Source organism: Paroedura picta, chromosome 7, assembly GCF_049243985.1.
Source record: "Paroedura picta isolate Pp20150507F chromosome 7, Ppicta_v3.0, whole genome shotgun sequence".
Lineage (NCBI taxonomy): Eukaryota > Metazoa > Chordata > Lepidosauria > Squamata > Gekkonidae > Paroedura > Paroedura picta.
Window position 1 is genome coordinate 100,429,551 of NC_135375.1, and position 27,537 is coordinate 100,457,087.

Genomic DNA, 27,537 nt, shown 5'->3' on the forward strand with positions numbered 1-27,537 from the left:
CTGATGGCACCTGGGTTTTGGCCACTGTGTGACGTGAAGTGTTGGACTGGATGGGCCATTGGCCTGATCCAACATGCCTTCTTTTATGTTCTTAACATGGTTACGTTACCTAACCTCCTGATCCACCCTGAACTTGATCAAGTGATTGGAAACAGCAGTCACCCAGTGCAATCACAAAGGAGTGACATAATACTGAAGAGACTTTACACATTCCTTGGGGGGGGTAGGTGTGTAGGTAAAAGGCACTTTTAATGGTAAAAGGCAAGATATTGAAGGCCACATATGAATAGCTTGTGTTTATCCATTGCATATACCACTTATACATACAGGTCTCCAGTTACTACATATATTTTTGCTGCATGAATCTTTGCTATAAAAAAATGCATCCATGTCAGTTCATCCTTTACAGAAAGAAAAAGAGCTGGCTTTTATACCCCGCTTTTCTCTACCTTAAGGAGATTCAAAGTGGTTTACAATCTGCTTTCCTTCCAGGGGCCAGAGATATATTAAGAGCCCAGACAGGAGCTCTCATGAGCAAGGAATTGGGCTAGATGGCCTGTATGGCCCCTTTCAACCCTATGATTCTATGATCATCAGCTTATACTATATTTACCCAAAGGAAGGTAAGCCTGGATGTAAGACAACCGCCCCTAAAAATGCTATAAGCAAAAAAATTTAAACAGTGCATTCCTATAATTTATATATGACTTTAGGACTACCATATCCAATTTAAGAGTATCCTATTCTTTTTGATGGCACACCTAGGAAAAAAACTAGTCTTCCTTTAACGTAAATAAAGTGGGTTGAATCCATACTAAATTATCCATCAGCGGACTTTGGTGACGTATCCTAAGAAACTATGTGGGGTGTGTGTTTATGTGTGTGTGTGCGTGTGTGTGTGTGTCTGCAGCCGGAAGGAAGAAATGGCGGAAATTGCCAATTTAGTCTGGATACAACTCACAGTTTAGACTAGACCTGATACGGCAGCTGAACTCAAGAAGAAGAAGAAGAAGAGTTGGGTTTTATACCCTGCTTTTCACTGCCCGCAGGAGTCTCAAAGCGGTTTACAATCTCCTTCCCTTCCTCTCCCCACAAGAGACACCCTGTGAGGGCAGGTGGGGCTGAGAGGGCTTCTGACAGGACTGCTCTGTGAGACCAGCACTATCAGGGCTGTGAGGAGCCCAAGGTCACCCAGCTGGCTGCATGTGGAGGACCCAGAAGGAATCAAACCCGGCTCACCCGATTAAAAGCTACTCTTAACCACTACACCACACTGGCTGGTGGACTGCCAAGTGGGGGAACAGCCAAGAGGCCAAAGACATAATGAAGGCTTTTTGACCCTGAACCAGCGTGGAACTGTTTTGCTACTGAAATCTACCAACTGAGATAAGACACTGTGTGGGGGGGGGGGGAGGATATATCATTGCACAAAATGTATCTTGGCTGGGCCTTCTGAATTACAGCGGAATGCTAAGATTAGTCTGGTAGGGCTCTCACCGGAGTTAGTGGAAAGAAACAGTGCTTTGCTTGGAATGTGGGGTGGGATGGTGGAACACATGGAGACAGCGCGCTAAAAAAGGTTCTGATAACCCCACAGAAGATCGGGAACCGTCACCTAAGAAGGCATTTGTAGGAAATCATATTTTCTCACTCGTCTGCCTCCTAGCTATGTAAGGAAGAACACTTAGCTTGCCTGGAGGGCTGGTTTTGAGGGGTTCCTGCCACCTTGGTCACCAGATGGACATCGAATAACCTGAACGATGTGGACATTTGAACTGCGGCAATGTTCTTCAGTAGTCTGGACAACCCCTTTGGTAATACTGATCCCAAGAATCCCCCCTGGATCCTTTTCCCCACTCTTGGCACCTTAGGAAAAATTATGGGAGGAGAATAACTGATCAGAGAGGAGCAGGAAAGGACGGCAGTGGTGGGCTCCCAGAAAACTAGCCTAAGCAGAACTAGGCAAGAGCTTCTTCTCTGTCTGCCCACTGTAGAGACGGTTCGCTTTTCAAAGCTCAGCATCACCACCTGCAACAGAAGACGGCACAGTTTCAGAAAATCAGAAAGTCTCTTAATTGAAATCATATTTATCATTAAATGAACTCTAGAGGTGGGGTATGCAAAAAACAAGAAAATATGATACTTTGCGGGGGTTGGGTACATTGAACTAAAAAAATACCTTATTTCCTGATACTCCCAAATCCGAATATGACATTCAGATTTGGTAACTATTTGGAAATACCAAAGTTTTGGCTCCATGAGTGTGTGAGGCAGTTAAAGGGACTGAAGTCTCTTTGAATGCCTCGAAATCAGAGTTCACTACAAGCTGTGACTTTGCAGTTTGGAATGGAGAAATTATTTAAGGGGCCCAAGATCCCTTTAAATGCCTTGGACTCAGAGTTCACTCCAAGCAGTAACTTCACGGATAGATGATTCAGGAGGTCCCTTCCAACTCGATGATTCTATGATTCTATGGCTTGGAGTGAGTCTGAAGGCCGTTAAAGGGATCTCGGTCCCTTTAAACATTTTCTTAATTCCGGCTATCCAGCAGACTCCTGGATATTTTTGGGATTCTCTGGACAACCATTTTGGTAGCCAGAAAAATAGCACAAATAATTATCCATCTGAATTTATACCCCAAAATACCAATACGGTATTTTTTGAGTGGGGGTGGTGGTTTGACTCCAGTTATCTGAATGCACATCCCCTACTCCAGAAAAGCCCGGTGAATTGTTAAATTGGTACTTCTTGGAGGAAATAAAAATGATTAACTCTCCAACCTTCCCACCCCTGTTAGGAGATCAAGATGGGTCATCGGGTTGGTCTGTCTGTTGCAGTACACAAGAGCAAGCATCCAGTAGCACTTGGTCTGTCTGTTGCAGTACACAAGAGCAAGCATCCAGTAGCACTTGGTCTGTCTGTTGCAGTACACAAGAGCAAGCATCCAGTAGCACTTTAAAAACTTGCAAAATGCGTGGCAGAGGAGGATTTTTCCTAAGCCACTGCTTACTTCAGTGGGCTGTGACTCACAAAAGCTCCTCCCTTGCTACATGTTTTGTAAGTCTTTAAGGTGCCACTGCTCATTTCTACAACTGTTTGTGGGGAATCAAAGAGCTCAGGCTTCATACCCCTCATGCGGGTCTTCTCGTCTTGACCTGGGGCCCCTGCCAAGTGACACTGAACCTTAAGCGAGTTGCTATTCTTGCATTCCTCCTCCATACCGGCTTCCCCTTCCTTTGGGGGGAAGACTAGGGCATTCTCCTGTCACTGCAGTCACCAGGGCGGTAGTTGATGGACTATGCTAGGGCTACCAGCTCCCTTCTCCTCCTTGTTGAGTTATTCGGCCTTGGAAGAACAGAGATGGCTCCAAACACAGGTCTTGAAGACAATGACCTTGGGAGTCATCCCCACTTCTCCCGTCTCCTTGGCCTTGTGGTCCATTATGGATATTGTCAATTGACAAGCTCCTGGGTTCTGCAGCACTCACGTCAGCTCCAGGCAAGATGTTCAGAAACTGGACAATTGAACTTCTTCAAGCGTGGCTGCTCTAACAACAGCCAAACACGTCCCTTTTTGTGGATCTATTCCGATGTTTTCATTCCTCTTCGTGCCAGCCTGAACACAAAGCAGCATTCACCTGCCACCCGCCTACCTTTCACGGTGGGTATTTCTTGCAAGGAATTAACCACGGTGATTCTCGCGGACGCTGTAGCCTCTCCCTGAGAGTTCAGTGCGTGGCACTCGTATTCTCCGCTGTCATCTTTGCTCAGAGGGGATATCTGCCGAACACAGCCACAGTTAGCAAACAGCGTTTCTCATTATCCCCAGCCTTTCTTCAACAAAACATCCTGGGCCTATTCTGCACACAACAGATAATGCACTTTCAATGCACTTTAGATTAACGCACAGGAAAATCCAGCTGCCAAACCGCATTGAAAGTGCATTATCCTATGTGTGCAGAATGGGCCCTGCTCTGAGCTGGCTTGAGATGAGGTAGCCCCAGTTGTCATAGAAACTGAATCCCAGATCGTACTTTCATTTTTCTTTCATTCTGAAGAGTAATGCCAGGAACCATTAACTGATTGTCAAACATTTATGGGTGATATGACCATATACAGTCATGGTGACCCTCCCCTCCCCAAATGACCAAAGGTTGAGACAGGCTGACTTACACACTATTGCCGTAACATATAATCCTGCAAAATATATTGCCCTTTTTGGTTTCCTTTCTTGCTCATACAGAGCTAGATCACCTCTGGCCTGATGTCTGGAGACTTGATACAAGATACCTGGCCTGAAATGTTTTAAGAGGCTTGGATCCAACCTATTTTGCTGTGCAGCTGTAGACACTTCTACTTCCATGCACAAGGGTTGCTGACCCCAGCCCGTCAGCTATTGCAGGTTGCTTCGGAGCGTCCCCTGACTATCCGGAATGTCTTGCCTGGGGTCATGAGGAGTCACAGCAGGAAAAAGAGTGGGAATACCTTGGTGAAGGAATGGAATATCATGGGCTGATCAAACCCTGGTTGAGGATGCCTGCCCTACAAGCTCTCTAGAAAGGAAGTTCAACTGGGAAAGGCAACTGCCTGCAAAGGTCCAGTGATTGTCAATGTCAAAACCACGTAAGCAAAGCCTTACCCACAGGGGTGGGTGGTATCCAGATAAGAAAAGGACCTTTCTAATAAACTGAACCCCCACTACGCCAAGGTCATTCAGAAGGTCAGACCTTGTTCTAGAAGAACTTTGAGTCGACGCTGCTGAGTCTGAAGCTTTCCTGCGGCCAAAAGACTAGAACTAGGGTATGACACAGTCCGGTCTCATTACGTTGGGTCGGTACTTGCATGCGAGACCACCAGGGAAGGCTCTGCAGGGGAAAGCAATGGCCAATCATCTCTGCTTCTCACTTGCCTTGAAAGCCCCTTGCTGGGGTTGCCGTAATTCAGCTGCTACTTGACCTTGTGTCTACAGGCAAGGAGCCTCTTCAATGAAACCAGTGCTTCTAACCATGACAGCTCAGCTGCGCACACCCTGTGCAGAAGTGGCCTCTATTCAGCCACATTCTGAGTACTTAAGGCAAGCTTTCTCAATCAGGATTTTGTAAAATCCTGGGTTTTCATGATGGCCTTGGAAGGGTTTCTTGAATAGCTGGGAGTTAATTAATTTAAGATATTTAAAAAATTTGTTGAAAATGTATTGGGTGATACAACCATACATGGGTCATGTTGACCCACCCCCTCTTCCCAAAATGGCCAATGATGGGTCTGGAGGGGGTGGGAAGGGGGGGGGCTGGGTGGGCATGTATACAGCTATGCTTCCCAACCGTATTATGCACAATCGCTCCAATTCCGATGTTTTTCAAAGCCTGAAGAATGTTTCAGGGGTTTCTCAATGGTAAAAAAGTCAAGAAGGGCTTATGTTTTCTTAAGAAGGGAATGGCAATTTTTGTCAATATACCCCTCCTAGTGCAGGTCTCCATAACGTCGTTCCTGAGGAACATAGAACAAAATTTCAGGAGCTTTGGGGAGGGGGCGGTCTTGACCGAATTTGTCACTCCCTCTGAAATGCCTGTAAGTCTTTGAAACTTCATGACTGGCCACAGACCACCAATGTTGTCCTCAGTTTTGTCAGAAACTCTGCCAACTCCCAACAGTTGGTTTCATGCAGTCTGGAGTGGAATAAATGGGGAACGAATTTTGAACCACAGAGCCAAGTTTGTTATCCTTGACCATCTGTCCCCCACCTTCATTGCTCTGGCCCTCAAGCGCCATACATGCATTACAGAGACACAGTATCACAAGTGTGATGGGAATTTTGTGCCAGCAAACTGGTGCAGCAGCAGCTGGCTGGGGAAAAAAATCATCTCATAAAGAAACACGAATGCCTGATTAGAACTATGGTTCAAAAGTTCAAGAGCAGATAAACTTTATACTTGATGGGCTCCAACCTTGCATTTCAACCATGAGCTCCCAGTTTGTTTGTTGAACCCCGTGGAATGGATGTGGACGGTCTCAGGGAAAGAAGAAGACGCAAACACACATGCACATCCTGAGATCTGGGTCTATATATGTATATTTACTGAGAGATGAATACATGGTGGCACGGCGTGGCTGAAGCAGTGCTGGAGTCTCCCAACCCCAAAATTTCTGTGCAATATCTCAATGAGGGGGCGATTTTTAAAGGGTACTGGGCTCCCCAATCTGGTGGCATCTCTGTGAGGAAGAGGAAGGGCCTGGTGTTCGGAATTGTGGCAAATTGTATCTGCCAGACACCCCTATGATCATGAACCTGCACGACAGTGGTTGTAGTCATGGTCGGACCCCTGAGTGACTGAGAAAGGGGGTCACACATTTTCAAAACTACATACCCAAACTCTTCTATGGCCAAGTTCGTTCTAATTTGAGCATTGCCTTGACTGCCAGAGTTACCTTCATGGAGAATTTGGCTTTTCTGTCACCTTAGATCAGCTGTTTCCAACCTTTTAACGATGGAAGAGCCCCTGAAACAATTTTTCAGGCTTTGAGGAGGCCTGGGAGTGAGGTCAGCTGGCCACACCTCCCTGCCACACCCCAGGAAGTGACATGCTACCGGAAGTGACAACACCACCCATGTTAAAGGGCAGGCTCAAGGAGGCCTGAGGAGGAGAGAAACAGCAGTAGGTGTGCAGGCTCCGCCCCCTTTCAGGTGCAGAAACCACAAGCAGACTAGGGAGAGGGAGCAATGGAAGGGGCCAACTCCATAGCTTGTGGCCATGTCCATTAAGGCAGGAGGGAAAAGGCTATGGGACCCCTTTTGGAGCTCTTGCGGATCCCTGGGGGGGTCTGTGGATCCCTGGTTGGGAATCCCTGCCTCAGCTGAACAGAGAGTGTCCCCTAGGACACGGGTAGTCAACCTGTGGTCCTCCAGATGTTCATGGACTATAATTCCCACAAGCCCCTGCCAGCGTTTGCTGGCAGGGGCTCATGGGAATTGTAGTCCATGGACATCTGGAGGACTACAGGTTGACTACCCCTGCCCTAGGAAATGCCCAGTGCTCTTTTGTGGCCGCGCAGCGCTCTTTGAGGAAGTTCAGTCGTGGTGGGCAGCCAGTCCTTCCAGAAAGTTTCTCCTCAATTAACAATCTTGTTATGAAGGAACGTCTAAGGCAGAGTTTCAGGGGCTCCAGGGAACACAGCTTGAAAAGCCACTATTATGAAACACACTGGCAATAAAATCCCCTGTATTTTGTCTGGCACTTATTGCTACTTGAAACTTTGTTGATAACAGCAGGAATTTGATGTTTTGAGGACTGTGTTCTTAAATGAAGATAAATTCCGACTGAAGCAATGTTGGCTGTGAATGAATTGGCAGGCTAAGCCAGAAATCTTGGCTTGTTTCCTACCACTCCCAGCAGGCAGGTCTGAAACTTTCTTTCTTCCCATCAGAGAAAGGCTCCTTCAGCTCTGAACTTGACCTGTTTGCTTCCATAAAATGAGAGACTGTGGGTGCCTCACCAGAGACTCACTGAGAGATGAGTGGAGTTGGCTTGGTGTGATTAACAGTGTGAGCCAGGTTGGAGTCCCCACTCCTCCACAGTTAGCTAGCTGGATGACCTTGGGCTAGTGACAGTCCTGTTAAGAGCAGTTCCTCAGAGCTCTCTCAGCCCACCTTCCTCACAGGGTGTCTGATGTGAGGAGAGGGAGGGAAGGAGATTGTAAGACGCTTTGAGACTCCTTTGGGTTGAGAAAAGCAGGGTATAAAAACCAACTCTTCTTCCACGGCTCAGTGGCAGAGCACTTGCTTGGCCTACAGAAGGCTCCAGGTTCAAATCCTGCCATCTCCAACCTGAAAGGATCAGGATCGTCTTCTTCTTATTATTATTAGTTCTCTTTCCTATCTCTGGGGACTTAGGGTGGATTGCATCACAAGTAAGATTACATCTAAAAATAGAAGATACCATACATATAAAAAAAAACAAGACACATTTCAAAAATCAGCAACAGGGGAAGTGGGCTCCAGGCTGTCCAGTGATGTCAGTGGCCATCCAAACTTCTGGGAAAGTCCACATAACCCCCCAGAGAGCTCTCAGGAAACCCCAGGGTTCCGTGGCTTAGAACCCCTTATATAAACACTTTCATGTGTACAGAAGTGCACAAATGTGTGCATCTGATACAAAAGCAAGCCTACAAACGAGAAAAAGAAAACTGCAGCAGAGACTGGTGGTTGTACAGACGAATCCTTAACCATGGTAAAAATGCATTCATCTTTGAGAAGAGCTGAGGCCCAATAAGGGACTGAGGAATCAATATGGCTCGCACGCTAGACCCCTGGTCCTACCAAAACAAACAAAAAAAGGTGTTTCCCTTCATAAGGGACTGATTCCCTCTCCTCCCCAAGGAGTCATTTTGTATAAATTTCACAACACAGAGAGGCTGGTTTGGGGCGGGGTGGGAAGACTGTGTTTTATTCCCAGACCTCTGGCTTGAACAAGCCCTGCCAGATGTCCACGGGTGGGCGTATAATCTGCAGAAGGTTCTATTCGGACTGCGCAGATCCTGGGAGCAAATGACGGAGGCAGAAAAGTTCCCTGGACCGAAGAAGCACAGAGGAAGCAGAGGGTAAACAAAGCTCACACATCACGAGAGGCTGCAGGAAAACATAAAACTTTGCCCATTGATCAGTGTACTGCTTGAGAGGAGATGGATGGAGCATGTGGCAGCAGAGTCTCAGGCAATGAATGACTCTCAGCATTCCACAATTACGAAGGGTACACCTGCCCATCAAGCTGTTGGAGAAGGGCGGTATACAAGTATAAAAATAAAATAAACAAATCTCCAGTTTTGATATATTTATTTCCCTCACTATGTCTTCCCCTGGAATCAAACCCAGACAGATGGCAACCATGTGAACTAAGCTTGTTATTCTGGTTTGGTCAGTTAAACACTTTTATTAGGCCCTATGCTGATTCACAGCTCAGCTGCGTCCGATATGAATGGACTAGTAACTTCCATTTCAATGCATCTGACAAAGTGTGCCTGCACACAAAAGTTGGTACCTTGCATAATATTTTGTTGCTCTTAAAGGTGGCCCTAGACTTGAACTTTGCTTGCTTCAGACCACCATGGCTGCACACCTGAACCTATTTCCATTTCAACGTATCTGACAAAGTGTGTACCACATGGAATCTTATACCTTGAATAAAACTTTGTTGGTCTTAAAGGTGCCACGGGACTCAAACTTTCTCCGGTGTAAATCAGCCTTTCTTCACTTTTTTTTTACTGTTGAGAAACCCCTGAAACATTCTTCCGGCTCTGAGAAACCTCAGAAATGGCGCGATCAAGCAGAATATGGTTGGGAAGCAGAGCTGTGGACACACCCACTTGGGGCCCCTCCCCTTCCCTCCCATCATTGGCTGGGTATTTGGGGGGGGAGGCGGCTTGACATGACCATATATGGTCATATCACCCAATAAATGTTTAATACATTTTTAAAAATATATAAACGATCAATGAACTCCAACCCGTTTGGGAAACCCTTCCAGGGCCGTCAAGAAGCCCTCGTTCAGGAAGCCTGGCCTAAATTATTACCCATGTGAAACCCTGGTGGAGAAAGCCTAGTGTAAATCTGTGTTAGATTTTTACCTAGGAATACCTGTTCACTGGTGGATATCCAGTGTACCAAGAAAAACAGGAACTTTCCTCCCCAGTTTGAATACTTATTAATTATTAATTAAAATATTCACGTGCCATGAAATGGTCTTCAAATCTGCCATACCGACTCCTTCCCCAAAGTCAGCTGCCAGTCCGTTAAAGGTACACAGCGGTGTCTTGGTTAGAAAGAGGGTTGGTACTTACCAACACCCAGCCTGTCACTTCGTGCTTTTCCGGACCCCCACGTGTCTGGATGGCCAAATTCTCCCGGTCACCCGGCAGCAGCTCCGTCCTTTGGCCCTTCACCACCTGGCACAGAACGAGACGGGGGCAGGATTCAAAGAAGGGAACCTCTAATTACTCAGTTATATGAACAAACTAACCAACCTTTTACGGTCAAAGGGGCTTTCCTCCAAACATCCAACAACATTCCAGTCTTGTTAAGCTTGTTATATTGATTTCCCAAAGAACTGAGCAATTACTGCCCCGAGCCCATAAGGCCACCTTTTCAACCTTCTGACCTTGAAGGAGCCCCCGAAATAATTTTTCAGGCTTTGAGGAGCCCTGAAATTGATGTCAGGTGGCTACAACTCCCCCAGGGAACGTCACTGGAAGTGATTTCACAAAGGCTAGAGGAGGATCAAGGGAGGGGAGATAGGAGGCAGTCTAGTGTGCAGACTCCATCCCCTCCCAGGCACAGAAACCACAAGAGAACTCACCCTCAGGAGCAATTGAAGCAGCCAGTTCCGTAGCTTGTGGCTGAGTCCATCAAGCCAGGAGGGGAAAGACTCTTCATTGGATAGAATGGGGAGATGGGGGCACCCTCTTTCAGAACCCCTGGAAATGGACCCCGTGGTCCAATCATTGTGACATTTGGAGGGGGTCAGGGGAGAGCCTCCTGGAGCTACTATGAATGTTTGGAGGCTGTAGCTGAAACCCCCCACCCCCCAGGCCCCGGGAAAAGTGAAAACGCCGGAATACCCATTGAAGTCAATGGCGCCATTGACTTTAATGGGCTCCAATGCCGAATCGGGCTGGACAAGCCTAGTTCTGAGCTTCTTAAAAGTACAGTCCATCACAGCGGCTGAGGACAGACCTTACAAATAAACCCCTGTCGGTTTGTGAGAGGCCCAGACCTGGTCATTGCCAGGTGCAGAGGGGGTCATAGCAAACTGGAGTCTATCCTCAGTCTCTGGACACCAGGCTGGGGGACAAGGACAGGGGTGCACAAATCTGACACGTAAGAACGTCTGCACATCTCACAGGTCAACTCCGGTTAGTCTGTCATGCCCAAATGGAATCAGTGTGTCCGTGACTCCTTCCAGAGCATGTAAACAAAGTTAATATTAGTTCTCCTTGGAAAAAAGCTGACCCAACTGGTAAAACTGTTCTGAACGGGCATTGATATCAGCGCTCTCTCAGCCTCACCCGCCCCACAGGGTGTCTGTTGTGGGGAGAGGAAAGGGAAGGCGACTGTAAGCCGCTTTGACCCTCCTTCGGGTAGAGAAAAGCGGCATATAAGAACCAACTCTTCTTCTTCTTCTTCTTCTTCTTCTTCTTCTTCTTCTTCTTCTTCTTCATGTTTAACAGAACTGCTTCCTGCAGCCATGAAACCCTTCCCATTACCTGGAAACATTATCCCCATGCTATGGCTGAGAGGCCAAGGAAGGGATCGAGGAAGGGACAGAGAAGCCTCTTCTGATGAGTTCATGGCAGCAACAAGCTCAGCAAACAGCCATGGATCTCCCAAGATGCCGGTTATGTTCTCAGCCTCTCTGCTCCAAAAGCCAGCGTGCTGTAGTGGTTAAGAGTGGCAGGCTCTAATTTGGAGAACTGGGTTTGAGGATCCACTTCCCTGCATGCAGCCCGTCACAGCTTAGAGCTGTTCTGGTAGAGCAGTTCTCTCACAGCTCTCTTGGGCCCACCTACCTCACAAGGTGTTTGTTGTGCAGAGAGGAAGGGAAAGGAGTTTGTGAGCCACCTTGGGGACTCCTTCACGCAGTGAAAAGCAGGGTATTAAAAAAAACAGAGAAAAAAACCCAAAGTGACAGAAAATCCACATGTTCTCCTCCTCCTCCTCCATCTCCTTCTTTTCCCCCAAGAGAACAGTGGAGGGTGCCCAGAACTTTCCCTTGAGTATTTAAAATGTTTTTAAAGCCTCCCAAATGCACTTGAGCTTGCACATTCCTTTCCCAGCCGGAGCCTAATATGGTCAAGTGCAACGGAGCTTTCCCCCCCCCCTAAAGCTTCACGGCAATGCAGTCTGAAGCGGGGAGGGGGGGGAGGGACAGACTGAAAAGGGGCAGCGGGAAGCAAATGGGATTTCATCTCTTGTGCCGACACACAACACGAACTGATCTCTCATTACTTCTCATTTTGCTGATGACTCTTTTTGAGAGCTTCTCCCTCCAGGCATCATAGTTATTCTTTAAAGCCCTGAGAGAGCAGTTAGTTTCAACTTGACATTCCGCCCCCGCCCCCCATCCCCTGGTCTTATTTAATCCCTTTCTCTTCTTGCAACCCAAATGCTTTTGTGATATGCCCTTGCTGTGAGTAACGGTGCAAGAATGATTTTTACAACTCCCTGATTTCTCCTGCTCCACAAGGGTGCAATTCACCTTGAAGGGATTTATTTTGGGGGGGGGGGTGGGGGGGCGGGGGGGGGTGGGGGGGCGGGGGGGCTGACATCAAAGTCCAGTCAAAATGACTGGATCCATAAGCAGGGGAGTGCTCTGGCACCCATTCAGTTCAATGGAGCTTGCAGAAGAAAAGCTCGAGGGCGATGGGCCCACAACATGGGACCTGCCAGTGAGTTTCTTGGCACCACCTTGAGTCTTGAGATAATATGCAAAGGATCTTGACTGGAACGGGAAACCATTACAAAAAAAAGGGGTGTACACAGTAAATCATAGTGAAAAGTCAAAGTCACAAGGAACCTGTGTAGGCAGCAGGAATGTAGATCTTTTAAACAGATGAGTGAATGTGAAGGAGCTCATTCTTTGGCTGTTTGAACTCTTTTAAGCCTGACTGTTAATTGTCAATGAGGAAGGATTTACGAAACTTTAACCTGTAACCCATCCTTTTCTAACTTTTTGACCGTGGGGTAACCCCTGAAAGTAACCCCAGAAGTGATGTCAGCTGCCCACACCTCCCTGCCACACCCCGGAAGTCACATGTTTACAGTGTGGATGGCATCACTCATAAAATAAAATGCTTGTTAAATAAGAAGTTAGTTTCATTTTTGTGAGTGCAGTACTTTGCCTGAGCAAAATGAGGGAGAATTCATTTCGGCTTTCATAAAGCCCACCGTGCAAAGCAGCAGCTCTCTTCAGGGAAAATGATCTGTGTGATTTGGAGATCACTTGTAAAGGGGTTGTTTTTTTTTATCCCCCCCCCCTTTCCACTACCTGAAGGAGTCTCAAAGTGGCTTACAGTCACCTTCCCTTCCTCTCTCCCCTCTAACAGGACTGTGATGAGCCCAAAGTCACCCAGCTGGCTGCATGGGGAGGAGCAGGAATCAAACCCAGCTTGCCAGATTAGAAACTACTGCTCTTAACCACTATACCAAACTAGCTACCTCGCAGAAGGGCTCAGGAGGGATTAACTTTGCCTCTGCAGGAAGCCTCCATTCAGATGCTCAGCTTGCTACCTGTTTTGTGGTTGGTCCCATCCCCCCATAGTAGCCATTTTGTGACAGTACTTGTCCCCTTTCGCAAAATTTTAAAACCCCTGCAGGAGCAACAAGATGGAGCTCTCCCCTCATCTCTAGGTAGATCATTTCCTGAAGGCAACTAACCTTGTTCCAGGTAAGTACAGGGGTCGGAACTCCAATGACCTCGCAGCTCAGGAAAATCTGTGCCCCAGTAACGTTCCAGACATCTTTAGGGGGAGTCACAATGGACGGTCCTAGAAACAAGAAAGGGATGATCAGGTGACAAATGGCAGCAGCACCTTCTATCCCCTTCATCTGCTTCACCGACTCTCCTTTCTTACTCAGTCGATCTGACTGAAGCTTTTGTAACCTCCCAGCTAGAGTACTGTAACCTGCTCTCTACTGGGCTGCCCTTGAAGACAGCCTGGAAACTGTAGATGGTCCAGAATGCAGCAGCCAGATTACTATCCAGGGCCAATGGCGTATTTTAGGTATGGCAACCGGGGCTCACGCCCTGGGTGGCACACATGATGGGGCTGCACTGCGTGCTGTCAACCCCCACGGGCCATGGGAGCTGCATGTCTTGACTGTCCTGCACCCAGTGACACTTGTCCTCATAGGCAGAGGATGGCTTGGTGGGACATACATCAGCCGCAGGTAGCCCGGACTACAACAGCGCAGACCCGATGCTGGGTGAGGTGGCCTCTTGCAACTGTGTGGTGCCTGACAGCCATATGGCACAACCCCCTATGGTCTTCCCTATGGCACAGGCGTGACTGTGGGCTGCCCCTCAAAAACAACCAGCCTCTCATCCCAGCTTCTTGATGGCAGGGATGAGTTGAGGGACTTGCAGCCCAAGGTAGCTGGCCCCTTTGCTGCCCCCCTCCGTTGGAGTGGCGAGATGTCATGCGCTGAGGAAGGGGGCCAGTTCACAGGCAGGTGTTTCTCTGCAGAGGCCCTGCCCTCGGCCCCTGCTACACCAAGCCCCACCCACCCATAGATATGCCACTGGTCTGTTTCGCATTGGGCATGTTTTTCGGAATGGGAAGTAGAGATTCTTCATGCTGCATTTACTCTCTGGTAGTTTTATTGGCAGAACATTAGTGGTTCTTCCTCATTCATCCATGTACAACCATAACCATTGCTTTCTTTCCCCATCTTGTCAATTTCTGGGGTTTTTTTAAGAAGAAGGATGAGTCTATCGATACTACTCTTTTTCACTGCACTTAGATCGATGGAGGAAAAAAACGTGATAGGGAAAGGTTTAAACATCACGCATGTGTTTGTGAGTGCTTTTAAAGTTTAAAAAGGAGGAGATGCTGCATTCAGTTAGGAAGTGCCTCTTTCTTCAAACAGGGAGGCTTGGAAGGTCACAACTCTTACAGCAATGATAGATGGATAGATGGTTCAGATGCTTTGTAGCACTGCTCACCTTACAGCGAATGCAAGCACAACCCGTGTATATGCATGCATATCTGTATGCAAGAAAGAGCTAACACATGTTCACTCTCTAAATGAGACTGGGGACCACCACCTGAATAAATGCATGCTTCCAACCATGCATTCAGCAGTACATGCATTAAACATGAGAATTTCTCAATGCGCGTATTTTTAAAAAATCAAGTGTGCACTGTACACAGATTGTTACGTGTGTTCACTGTCACTTGGGAGCAGGGCTTGCGTGTGACTACATCCACGCCTCTGCTTGTACACTGGGGGTGGGTGGGATAATCAACAGTGCCTCAGGTCCAAAGCGTAAACTTCATCTAAGTGGCAGTGGCCTGGGGTGAACAATAAGAAACATCTGCTTCCTGTTTGTGATCATTGCTGGGCCGCTGACCAAAGCCAAGATACGATCTTTCTCGGCATGGGGTGCAAGGGGAGAGCTGCCAAAGGGGCTTTTCTACCCATACAGAATTAGAGAAAGAAAGAGAGATGGTAGATTTCAAGCAGGGAAGAGCTGGCCTTGGTTTTAACGCCATCCCTGAGAAGAGGCTGTGTTTGACACAAGCTTAAGATGAAGAACGCCCCGTTTAGTGCCAATGGGCCGCTCCCAAATGTTACACAGACGGAACGCCTCCCGCTGCAGTTCTCCAGCTAGAATTACAGGCGTCTTTCTCTGGCGGGATGAGGCCGAATGAGCTGCGACCCTTTGTTCCATTGCTTCAGCGCTGGAGAGGGAGCCTGTCCCTGGGGGAGCATAACCGCCATGGGAAGAGACAGACCTTCCGCCTCAAGTCGGATATGGCTTGCTCTCCCCATGAGAAAGCACGGAGCCATCTCTGGGCCTTTCCTGCAATTATGGGTCTGCTTAGCCTGAAGCACATCGGGATATTTATGCCCACTTTCCTGTCCACTCTTGAAAGGCCTGTTCTGTCACAGCCAGTGGTCCAGCACTGACCTGGTCCTGGAAGCAGGAGCGCCTGTACATGCGCTTCAAGGCTACTCAGACTGGCAGTAGCTCTCCTGGGTCTCAGGCGGAAGTCTCTCCCATCACCACTTAACAGGTCTATTTAGCCGGAGATGTTGGGGATCGAATTTGGGATCTTCTACACACCAAAGAGATGCTCAACCACTGAGTCATGACCCCTCTTAGAATCACAAAATAACAGAGTTGGAAGGGACCTCCTGGGTCATCTAGTCCAACCCCCTGCACCATGTAGGACACTCACAACCCCATCGCTCATCCACTGTAACCTGCCACCCCCTTGAACCTCTTGAAGACTAACACAATGCAACAGCAACCGGGAATTGTCCCTCAAATAATTACTGCACCAGGTTGGCTTTGCTTTCCTGTGTTTGGGCAGGAGGAGGTGGTAACTCCTCCCTCAGTTATGAGAGTCCAAGAACTACTTAAAACACATATACGAAGCTGATTCTGTGAAGGCTTAAGAGGGTGGCAGGCTACAATGGATGAGCGATAGGGTTGCGAGTGTCCTGCATAGTGCAGGGGGTTGGACTAGATGACCCATGAGGTCCCTTCCAACTCTATGGTTCTATGATTCTATGAAGACAGCAAGATCCCTACCATTCTTCAGTCACAGTCAGCTTCGGTGCAACTTCCAAGAGCTACATCAAAGTTTAGATAGCTTGAAAGACTGCCATGGTTCTGTACCCATGGATAGCCCAGGCAAGCCAGATCCCATCAGATCTCAGAAGCTAAGCAAGGCTGACCCTGGCTATTATTAGGATGGGAGACCTCCAAGGATTTGGGTGGTAGTTCCTCTCAGGAACACTAGGGGTCATCATTGCACAGAGGCAGGCAATGGCAAACCCTCCCTGAAAGTCCCTTGCCTGGCTGTAAAACAGTCTTGGGATTTCCTGGCTGCACTACACACGGCAAATAAATGTTTCCTTGTAGAGTTGTGAGAAGCTCTCTCTCCGCAGCACAGTGCGTCTCTCTCAGGCCAAAAGGAATGCAGACCTGCTGGGAGCCCTCTGGGAGACTCAAATCCCCAGAATTAGCATGTGGGAAACCAAGACATTCTCAGGACTCTACGCTGGGAAATGCATGCCTTCTGCTAGATGGACAGCGCAATCTCTTTCTCTCTTGGGGTCCAGGGAGTCTTCTCTTGCCCTCCTGTGACCTACAGTCTCCTGTGGCTGATGATCCAGCTGCTGATACAGAGATTCTGCACATAGCCCAAGCCGAGAAAAAATTGCTGAGGGAGGACAAAGCAGGGTGTGAATCTTTCTTTAACGGAGCTCGCTGGAACTTCTGGTCTGCAAAGGCAGGCCTGATGTTGCCGGTTCATTCCAGGAGTCTGCATTTGTGAGCCACCTTGGTGCAGAGGTGGCCTCTAAGCTGGAGAACTGCAAGGTAGGTGAGGCTGAGAGAGCTCTGAGAGAACTGGGACTGGCCCAAGGTCACCCGGCTGGCTGCCTGTAGAGTGAGGAATCAAACTCCATCCTCCAGACTAGAGGTTGCCACTCTGAAAAGGGACCTCAGTGGGAAACAGAGCTGGAGAGTCCACCCTCTAAATCAGGGGTAGTCAAACTGCGGCCCTCCAGATGTTCATGGACTACAATTCCCAGGAGCCCCTGCCAGCTTTCGCTGGCAGGGGCTCCTGGGAATTGTAGTCCATGGACATCTGGAGGGCCACAGTTTGACTACTGATCTAGATGGAAGATTCTCAACATTAAATGGCTTGTTCTAGGTAGCTGCTCATCTAGGGTGAGCCAGGATCTTTTGCAGGCGATCAGATATGGAAGCTTTTGTTGACAGCATTTGCTGTCAGGGGCTCCTGGGAATTGTAGTCCATGGACAGCTGGAGGGCCGCAGTTTGACTACCCCTGCTCTAAATCATCTGTTTTCCTCCCTTTGGAGATGAGCTGTAATTCCAGGGGATCCCCAGGTCCCACCTGGAGGCTGGCATCCCTACCATTAGCATAGTCCCAGGAGTGTGGGCACCAGATGGGCTCTCTGATAGCTTGGTGGTGGCCTGATAAACTTACTGCCAAACATCTGGTCCTCAGTGCTAGGGAAGGCCAGCCAGGACCCCCCAGCAACCCAGCTCTAGGGGGGTGGAAATGGTGCGTTTGGCTCCTGAGAAGCAGACTGCTTACAAAAAAACGAAAAAAGACAAGCTCGACAAATATGCAGGGAGAAAAAAAAATCTGGAATCCTGTTTGGGAATGTTTTGACCACACACTTGGCTGTTAATATACCTGCTCGGCCACCCTGATTCTTGCTCTCCCCTTCTCTCTCTCTCGCTCTCTCTTTATTCCCTCCTTAGCATTATAAAAAATTAGTGTTTCCCTGTTAAGAAGAGAGGGAATGCTGTAAACAGACAGTATGCTGGGAAGTGGGGAGTGTAATTTTCAGAATGGCATTTTGTTATCAAAAAGTTGCCAGCCTTGGCTGTTATGTCTCATTCGTGCTTTTCTTGGCCTAGAGAAGCATCTAACGGATGGAGAAGGGAGTTTGGACCAGTTCCAATACTGGATCCTGAGAAGCCCACTCTTGCAATAAAATGTATTTATATACTATTAGAAGTATGAGGGTGCTTCTCCTCTTCATATATAGAAAGATCTACATACACTGAAGGAAGGGTTGAGTCCGCAACGTAAACATTTCATCGAAATAGGCCGCAATGATGCAAATATCGTTATTCGGGGATCTTTTCCCATGTGTCAGAAAGCTCTTTGGGTATCTTTATGCGGCAGGAAATGCCAATTATAGCTTTTGTCTATGAGACTGTCCCAAAATCTTCAGGATGTTAGTGGAGTCTCTGCATCCGGTCGTGTTGTGCTCAGAGTCCCGCTGTGAAAGGCGACACTGTGCCGCAAGGCTGGCTGCTCTGCTGTCGGACGTAAGGGATGGAAACGGTACACTTCTGGGCCCAGCTGACGTGCGCCTTGTGAATCGGCCAGCTGGTTCCCGTTTCCTTACTTGACCTTCACAAGCCAGGAGAGCTACGATCCGTCTTTGAATGGGTTGACTCCCTGTTGGATGACAAATTTCCGCTCTGCAGCCACCGGCTCCCAGTGTGGTCCCAGAAATAAGAGGGATACTGCCTACTGTCCTATGAAGACTTATCCAGCTTATGTCCACTGCTTTGAATTGTCCGAGGTCAGGTGAATCTAACTAGAAAAGATTAAGATGTTTTCTGCCATCCCATTTAGATTGCCCCCTTCTTCCTTCAATACTGAAAAAGTTACTGTTAGAATTATGCATCACCTCACTCTCTGAAAGCTGGTGATTCTCCCCACCTCCTGCAGCAGCCATTTTGTACTTGGCCCCACCTCCTGCAGTTGCCATTTTGTGATTGGGCCCCTCTGCCATGTGCCAGAATTCCAAAGGTGCCCACAGGCTAAAAATGGTTGGGGAGCTCTGTTCTAAGGAGCTAGAGGTGATCAGTACGGATAGGGCAATTCCATTCGTTTCCTGAAAACAAAGGGCAAACTGATCATAGTGGGAAAAGGCAGAAAATGTACAATCTGAAATGATGGTGCCGGGTGGGGGCCATGGAAGATGCTCCAGGCCAGAGTACTGAAACTCTTCCTGGCCCTAAAGTCCCTTAAAAAAACATGCCAAGATCTTGGGGGGGGGGGTGTCATTCCTCGTCATTCCCTGCAGCTCCTCTGGGGAGTGCAAAACGCCATTCATTTTTTTAACAGAAGGGATTTGTACCCAGACAAAGAACAGACAGCAGTCTCTGTGTTTCTCCTTCTCATATGACAATTTTCATTATGGAAAATCAGGCCAAGACGGTTCATTTCACTATGGGGACGGGGTGGTGGTGGAAAGCAGATTCTTCAAATAAACCCTTACAGTTGAAAGCTTTTTGTGAAGAGCAACGCTTAGCCAAAATAACTTATTTTCTAAAAAAAAAGAAAAGAAATACAAAGTACGAAATCTGCTCATTTATTGGTGTTTTGTTGGTGCTCCTTCTGTACACATTTGTTTATGGGTTTCATGTGCCATTAGGGATGCCACCCTCCAGGACAGACCTGCAAATGCCCCTGAAATTACAGTGGGGGGTCTCTAGGTACTACCTGGAGGTTGGCAACCCTACGTATATCTTAGTTTCCTCATATACGTGTAGCTTCCTTCCTTCCTTCCTTCCTTCCTTCCTTCCTTCCTTCCTTCCTTCCTTCCTTCCTTCCTTCCGAGAGCCAGTGTGGTATAATAAGTTAACAGTGGCAGCCTCTAAACTGGAGAACTGGGTTTGATTCCCCACTCCTCCATATGCAGCCAGTTGGGTGGCCTTGGGCTAGTCACAGTCCTGATAGTTCTGCTCTCACAGAGCAGTTCTCTCAAAGCTCTCTCAGCCCCACCCACCTCACAGGGTGTCTCTTGTGGGGAAAGGAAGGATAGGCGATTGTAAGCCTCTTTGAGGCGCTTTCGGGTAGTGAAAAGCGGGGTATAAAAACCAACCCTCCTCCTCCTTCAAAAGCAATTTCAGAATCAACGCCCGCACACAGACATATGGCCTAGACTTCAGGCTTTTCTGTCCAGTGGCCTATCACAAGAGAGTGCTGTGATGGATTCGGCCTCCCAGGTTCCACAATGGGATTTAACGGTCACAGGACCCTGCGCATTAATCCAGGCGCCCGTGTTGTCCGGGGCTCACATGATGTTGCACGCCACGCCAGGTGGGTGTGATTCTGGAATGAAAACTATGAAAAGTTCCCAGGCATCAGTTGTTAAAAAAGGAAGCAGAACAAGCCTCTTCACTGGGGACGGTTTCTCTGCCTCCAGCAACTGGAGATGTTTTGCCAGCATTTTTTTCTTTTTCTTTTTGCTACTCCCACTGAGAATCAGCAGCTGAGCTCTTCAGAGGGGGGATTTCCAAGAAAGCTTAGTGTAAGATTACTTTGCACCACCTGCAAATGACCTCTAAGTTGGATTCTCTCTGGTTTCTTTGGTGAGGCATTGTTTACGCCAGGATGTGCCTGGTTGCAGAATCACATTTGGAATGCACCTCCTCATAATTAGAACTGGATGTCATGGACATGTTTTCCACTAGCTTTTCACCCCTTTTGATTTTTCGCTTGAAAAACTGAAACAAATGCCAGAGCGGTGGAGTGGCTAAGAGCAGCGGCTTCCAATCGGGCAAGCCGGGTTGGATTCCCCGCTCCCCCACGTGCAGCCAGCTGGGTGACCTTGGGCTAGTCACAGTCCTCTTAGAGCTGTTCTCACAGAGCAATAGTATCAGGGCTCTCTCAGCCCCACCCACCTCGCAAGGCGCCTGTTGTGGGGAGAGGAAGGGGAGAGCAAAATACCTAAACCTCAAAGGTGGACAACCCTCTCTGAAGCATGTTGATCCAGACATTATTTCCAACAGGTGTACCACCCACCCATTGTATGCCTGCGTAAAACAGCAGCTGTATGCAGAAGGATGCCAACCTCCAGGTAGTACCTGGATACCTCTCGCTATTACAACTGATTGTCAGATGGCCAAAATCGGTTCCCCTGGAGAAAATGACCACTACGGAAGCCCCATCCTCTAAATTTTCAGCTATTTCCTAACCCAGAGCTAACAACCCTATGCAAAACGTTTGCAGAGTAATGAACGAACGTTTGATTTGACAGTGGACAGTTTTATTTGATATTCATTTAATGATTGGTTTTAGAGGATTCCGTGTCTGGGGGGGTGACTACGGCACTGAAAAGAATGCATTAAAGCCACAATCCGACACATTGTTAAAGATGTTTCAGTGCATTGATTTTGGTAGGCTTGTGTGTGCTTAATTTGCAGGCTTAATGGACCGTTGGTCTCTTCCCTTCCAACGATCATTAGCGGGTTCTGCACGATAAATCCTTGTGCTTCCTTTGATATCTCATAAGGTACTTAAATGGAAGCTATGGTAACCTGCACACGTGCTGAGAATTAATAAATCGGTTGGCTGAAGGACAGATCACCTAAAAATCAAAAACAGTGTCCTTGGGAGCCAATATGGTACCGTGGCTAAGAGCAGTGGACTCTCATTTGGAGAACCTGGTTTGATTCCCCACTCCTCTGCATATAGCCAGCTGGGTGACCTTGAGCCAGTTAGAGTTCTCTCAGAGCTGTTCTGATAGACCAGTTCTCCTAGAGCTCTCTCAGCCCCACCTACCTCACAGGGTGTGTGTTGTGGGGAGAGGAAGGGAAAGGTGTTTGTAAGCTGCTTTGGGACTCCTTTGGGTTATGAGAAGCAGGGTATTAAAAAAACAGCTCTTCTTTTTAAAGAAGAGATGAGTTCAGGATAAAATGTCCCCCCCCCCCCCCTTCAAGTACTGTTTTTAGAGAGTTCAGTGGCGTCGTTCCAGTGCTGGCTGTTTTTGGAAATCCATAGCACGACAAGCAACCTATCTGTGTGTGTGTGTGTGTGTGTGTGTGGGGAGGAGGGAATCAAACCATTTGGCTCCCATAAAAAGGGCTCCTGCCTTTGAAAGCCCATCCGTCATGCTTCCTGTGGAAAATTATGTGAGCAGGCTCCTGAAAAGGCAGCTGTTGTCCGATGTCCAGGCATCAGTGCTCGACTCAGAGTGCATCCATGGTTTTTTTGGGGAGGGGGAGCAGACACTAGCTGGATCATAATTCAAGTAAAAGAAGCTGTGCAAGATCAGAAGACGTGGAGACAGCCGAGTCAGAGGATCGCCAAGAGTCAGACACGACTGAATGGCTAACGTCATCACCGATCCATTTATACCCCACTTTTCCTCCCCAAAGGGGCTTACAACATTCTCCCCTTTTCCACTGTATTTCAACTAACTGGAATCCACTGCCCCACAGTCAGATTTGGGGTCCCCTTGCCCCTCCCCGTCCCCTTCAATTCTCTTGGCAACCAACACATCCTTTATCATGCGGAGGGAAGGAAAACTAACACAGAGGGCATTAACCCTGCCCCCCCCCGCAGAGGCCTTAAAAAAGAGGGAATTCCAGAGGGAACAATGAAAACGTGCAAAAAATTAGCCGCTTGTGTAAAAGAAAGGCATCACAAAAACAACACAAAGTCAGCCTAAAATGTCAAGTCAGGGCAAAGTGGCTGGAAAGTCTACAATATAACTGCGATGGGCAGCTCTCCGAATTAACTCTGTGCAGGGCTGCTCGCTAAAAACCTTAAATAGTTAAAACGGCTGGGTTTGGCCCACTCTGCTATGAATCCAGTCTCTCTTCTAGGGGGCTGGCTGGTAATGAATGGAACTGGTTTGCCTTATTTTTTAAGAAAAAGACCCCAGAGCCGGTCCTGGAAACTTGCCTTGAAAACGCTAAGGGTTGCCGTAAGTTGCCTATGTCCTGATAACATTTCCCCCACTGCTTACCCCAGTGGCTGCTTGGCCTCCATTCTTAAGGGTTCCAGAGACAGCGGCACTGATGGGACATTATATGCCAAGAGATACACACGCAGTGAGCATCGGGGTCGGGGCAAAGGCATTGGAGACGCAAGGCCAGGGAATTGGTGCTTGCTGAATCCGTGTTGCACATTCCCCACGAGAGCATTCAGAGCCTCCCTTTCTCTTCTGGCTTTAACGGTTCTGAACTCCGGCCTGGTACAAAGAGCGCTTTGCCGGTTTGCCTCGCTGCTGCGGTGGGTGCCAAGTCATGGGAAGAGTATCGGCGATTTCGACATTTGGAAAGTAGGGCAGCTGGAGAGCTGGAAGCCGAGAGGCTTTTCCCCCCTCGACTAACTCCTAATCAAATTAGGGGATTCCGCGAGGGCAGGAGCCGCTGGAGAAGAGCACGAGACCAGTGGTGAACAATTGGCTGGGAGCCTGGGACTGCAGAGTAGCCCCTGTGCCCCCTAGGAGACCAGCAGAGGGTCACAACGAAAGATCTGCTCCAGGTTAGGGGTTTCCAACAACCAAAAAAGAAGTGTAGGCAACATAGCGTGTTTTTGAATTTACTGTGAACCTAACACCAGGAAAGAGGTGTGTGTTCGAACTTGCATGTATGTATGTGTGTGTGTGGGGGGGGGCACTAGGGATGTGGCCTGGGAGCCAAGGGGGCAACAGCCCAAAAGGTTTTGGAAGCTCTATGTGTTTGTTTCATAGGATTTTCCTCTGTGCTACTTGGCAGAATGCTGCATCGCTGGTGCTCCCTAATCCAGGGGTGGCCAAACGCTGTCTCTCCAGATTTCCATGGACTACAATTCCCCTGGGCCCCTGCCAATGCTACATGCTGCCAGCCGGATGACCTTGGGCTAGTCACCTGTTAGAGCTGTCCTCACAGAGCAGTTCTGTCAGAGCTCTCTCAGTCTTACCTACCACGCAGGGTGTCTGTTGTGGGGACAGGAAGGGAAGGCGATTGTAAGCCACTTAGAGACTCCTTTGGGCAGTGAAAAGTGGGGTATAAAAACCAGCTCTTCTTTTTCACAGGCAAAGATGTCTACGGCTGCAGTATTCTTAGCTCAGCCTCTTATGTTTTCTGGCTTAGGCCCAGTAACTAATTTCTGGCCCAGCCCACCTCACAGAGCTGTTGTGAAGGTAAAATGTAAGCATCACATTAATACAGTCCTGAGCTCCTTGAAGGTAATTGGATCATAGTATAGCATTCTGTGATTTTGGAGTATTTTTGTTTCTTTTATCTACTTCATTTGATTGATACCCTGTCTTTCTGGCATACTTCTCCTCTCTCCCATTTTATCTTCACAACCACCCTGTGAGGTAGGTTAGGCTGAAAGTGTGTGCCTGCCCCAAGGTCATTCAGGAAGCTTTCATAAGAGGGCGTGGATTTGAACCTGGGTCTTCCATATCCTAATCTGGCCCTCTAACCACTGCACCACGCTGGCTTTCATTCAATTCTTTAGTCATTCCAATGATATAATTTATTTTCTTTTTTAAATGTCCATGGTGACTTTCTAGAGACCTTCAGCGAAGATTACAAAGTAAAAAATGAATACAATCAAACCGCTTTTAAAAACCCATAAAATTACTGATATTAAAACAAGCCATAAAAACAACATTCAGCAGCCTCAAATACTCTCCATTAAACAGCCCTCGCATTAGAAGCAGATCGTAAAAAAGCTTTTAAAAGGTTGAACGTTCCAGTGAAAAATCTGGCTTGAGAGAAATGTTGCCTCCTATTTCTTAAGGAGCAGTAAAGAGAAGAACTGGGCAAGACGAAAGGAGAACATTGCAAAGGGAGAGGGGGCCACCCCTACCAAGCCCTGCACCAACTTGGCAAGCGAGAAGCACAGAGAGCAGGGCTTGGGAAGAGGGTCTTAACTGGTGGGCTGGTCCTAGGGAAGGGGGGGGGGGTTCCTTCAAGCAATTTTGTGCCACAACATTTACATTTCCTCAGGATCTGAAGAAGCGAGCATGGACCTGGATGCTCATGCCCAGAATGAAACTTCACTGGTCTCTGTTATAAATGGTTTGCACCCACCTTTGAGTTACCTCAGTTTCAGAAGTCTGCACAGTATTATTCTCTTAGACAGGAGAATTTTGAATTTCGCCCAAGGGCAAAAGGGTAGACAGCATATTCAGCTGCATGCTGAGGAATCAGGCCGTCAAAATTAGAATGATACAGAGCTGGAAGGGACCACAAAGGGCCACCCCCTTCTCCCGGACTTAAAAATCACCCCCTCCTGACAGGTGCTCATCCAATCTCTCCTAAAAACTCTTCATCTATGAACAGCCCTCACAATCAGAAAATGCTTTCTAATATTTAAGTGGAAGAACCTCCTTTCCCATCCTTGAACCCACTGATCGTAGTCCTTGTTGGTCCACCAAGCCCAGTATGATTGCCTACCCAGGCTGGCAGCAGCGCTCCAGGAACTGAGGTGGAAGCAGGGTGGCCAGGTCCCTCTGCCCGTCATCAACCCCCACCCCACCCCGGACACCAGCAAGGCATTGGGGGTGGGGGGTTGTAAGGTTGCCAGAACCAGATTGGGAATCTCCTGGAGATATGAAGACGGGACCTCAGGGGGTTGCAATGCCACAAGAGTCCACCCTCCGAAGCATGTGTTTTCCCCAGGGAAAATGATCTCTGGAGTCTGGAGAAGGGCTGCAATTCCGGGAGATCCCCAGGTCCCACCTGGAGGCTGGCATCCCTAGGTGGATGCTTCCCCCCCCATCCCACCCCGACCCTTTTAGCCGAGAGCGAGAAGCCGTCCCCGAGCGCCCTGAGCCCCAGCGGCCGCGACGTCCCGAGGCGTGGCGTGGCGGCGAGGCGCCTAGGCGGGCTGCCCACGCCGGGCCTCGGGGCTGCGCCTACCTTGCTCGCAGGGCCCCTTGCTGCGCTGCTGGACGGGCGGCTGTCCCCGGCTCTGGGCGCGCAGGCTGGCGGCGCGCAGCTGGCAGGCGCTGGGGTAGGTGAGGCCGTCGCTGCCGCACACCGGGTAGCGGCCCTTGCACACGCAGGCGCCCGCCAGGCCCTTGCGCCGCCGCCGGCACTCCAGCCCGGCCGCGCAGCCGCCCCAGCCGCCGCCGCACGCCTCGCCCTCGCCGCGGCCGCACTGCAAGCAGCAGCCGCAGGCGTCGCGCACCTCGCCCAGCGGGCAGCCCCGGGCCGGCAGCGGCGGGCAGCGGGCGGGCGCGCAGGGCGGGCAGGCGGACGAGGCGTCGAGCGGGCCGAGCGAGGCCCAGAAGAGCGCGGCCCAAAAGAGCGCAGCCAGGCGGAGCGCAGCCATCGCGGGGCACAGGAGGCGCGGGACTCCGGCGAGCCGACTGCGGGACCGCCTGGCCGCCAAACCCCACCCCCGCGCCGGCCTCCTGGGCGGCCTCGCCCCGAGGGGACGCTGCCGACGGGACCGGGAGGGGAGGGAAGGGGGAGTTTGCACGCCAAGGGCAGCCGCTCCGGCGCCCGGCATGTTAACCGGCGGAACTGCCCGCCGCAGGATGCGCGGGTGGGGAAAGGCGATCGAGGCCAAACCAGCGAGCGCGGGGAGATGCGCGTCTGCAGCGCCCGGTGGCTTCCCACGGCCCCTTCCCCAACTCGGCATCTGGGTTCCTTGCCGCAGGAGCTGTGAAAACAGGACGAGAGGGCCCCTGAGCATAGGCAAAGGACTTTTCGTTCACTGGGAATGAGAGAGAAAGGTTTCCCGTTCAGAGGATGCTTGAGGGGAGATACCTTTGGGAGCGCACCCATAACGCCCTGACTTGCTCGCCGTAGAGATCTCCGAAGCTAAGCAGCGTCGGGTCTGGTCGGGGTTTGGAAGACAGACCCGGAAGAAGGCCGGGATCGCAGAGCGAGGGAGGCCACGGCAGACCAGCTCGGAACAGCTCTTGCCTTGAAAATCCCAGGAGGTCCCTGTAGGTCAGCTATGACTTGACGCTCCCCCCCCCCAAAAAAAGTTTAACATATATGAATCTGGAAGGGGGGAGAAGGACGAATGGGGAGTGGAAACAGCTTCTTGGCTGGAGGATGACAGTCTCAGCGCCCGGCACTGACTTCGACCAGTCAAATCAGCCACCCAGAGCCCCTTGACTTCTAGTGGAAAGATTATTCTGTTAGTTTATTCCTAAGATCTTGCTGTCTTCATTTCCCGTGGAGCATTCGGCTTGCTTTCGGGGGCTTGCGGCTCTCTTTACGCATCTCACGCAACTTTTGGTCCACAGGCTTGTGTCGAAATCTTGGGGCCAAGTTTGGAGAGGAGGGAACCAAGACTCAGCCACGTCGGTTCATGTGGAACGGCAGCTCCACCGTGTGGCCGATGTTGTCCTCTGCCAAAGTCAGATGTGCTGGCTCACAGTCGTGTTCTGCAGAACCACGAGGTTGCCCAAGAGATTTGTTTGCATGGGGGTTTTATGGGGGTTTTATAATGTAATTTTATTGTTTTATTCTGTGAACCGCCACGAGACGGCTTTTGTGGAGAGTGGCAGTATACAAA

The 27,537-nt window shown here is 49.3% G+C and overlaps 1 protein-coding gene across 1 annotated transcript; it reads right to left on the reverse strand.

The window, feature by feature from the left end:
* Positions 1–230: 230 nt before the first annotated feature.
* Positions 231–26,810, reverse strand: IGFBP7 (insulin like growth factor binding protein 7). Its single transcript, XM_077345704.1, has 6 exons — positions 26,778–26,810; positions 25,923–26,670; positions 13,423–13,532; positions 9,831–9,935; positions 3,653–3,779; positions 231–2,028 (listed from the first exon to the last, which is right to left on the reverse strand). The coding sequence occupies exons 1-6, from the start codon at positions 26,793–26,795 to the stop codon at positions 2,009–2,011; spliced, it is 1,128 nt and encodes a 375-aa protein (XP_077201819.1). The 5' UTR covers positions 26,796–26,810; the 3' UTR covers positions 231–2,008.
* Between the last annotated feature and the right edge of the window lie 727 nt (positions 26,811–27,537).

What these genes read in the sequence shown, in the direction of transcription:
- IGFBP7 (XM_077345704.1), bottom strand. An exon ending in CAAGGGGCCCTGCGAGCAAG is followed by an intron (nt 13,533 to 25,922) that starts GTAGGCGCAGCC and finishes TCTTGTTTCTAG; the next exon opens with GACCGTCCATTGTGACTCCC. An exon ending in AAGTGACAGGCTGGGTGTTG is followed by an intron (nt 3,780 to 9,830) that starts GTAAGTACCAAC and finishes TGTGTTCGGCAG; the next exon opens with ATATCCCCTCTGAGCAAAGA.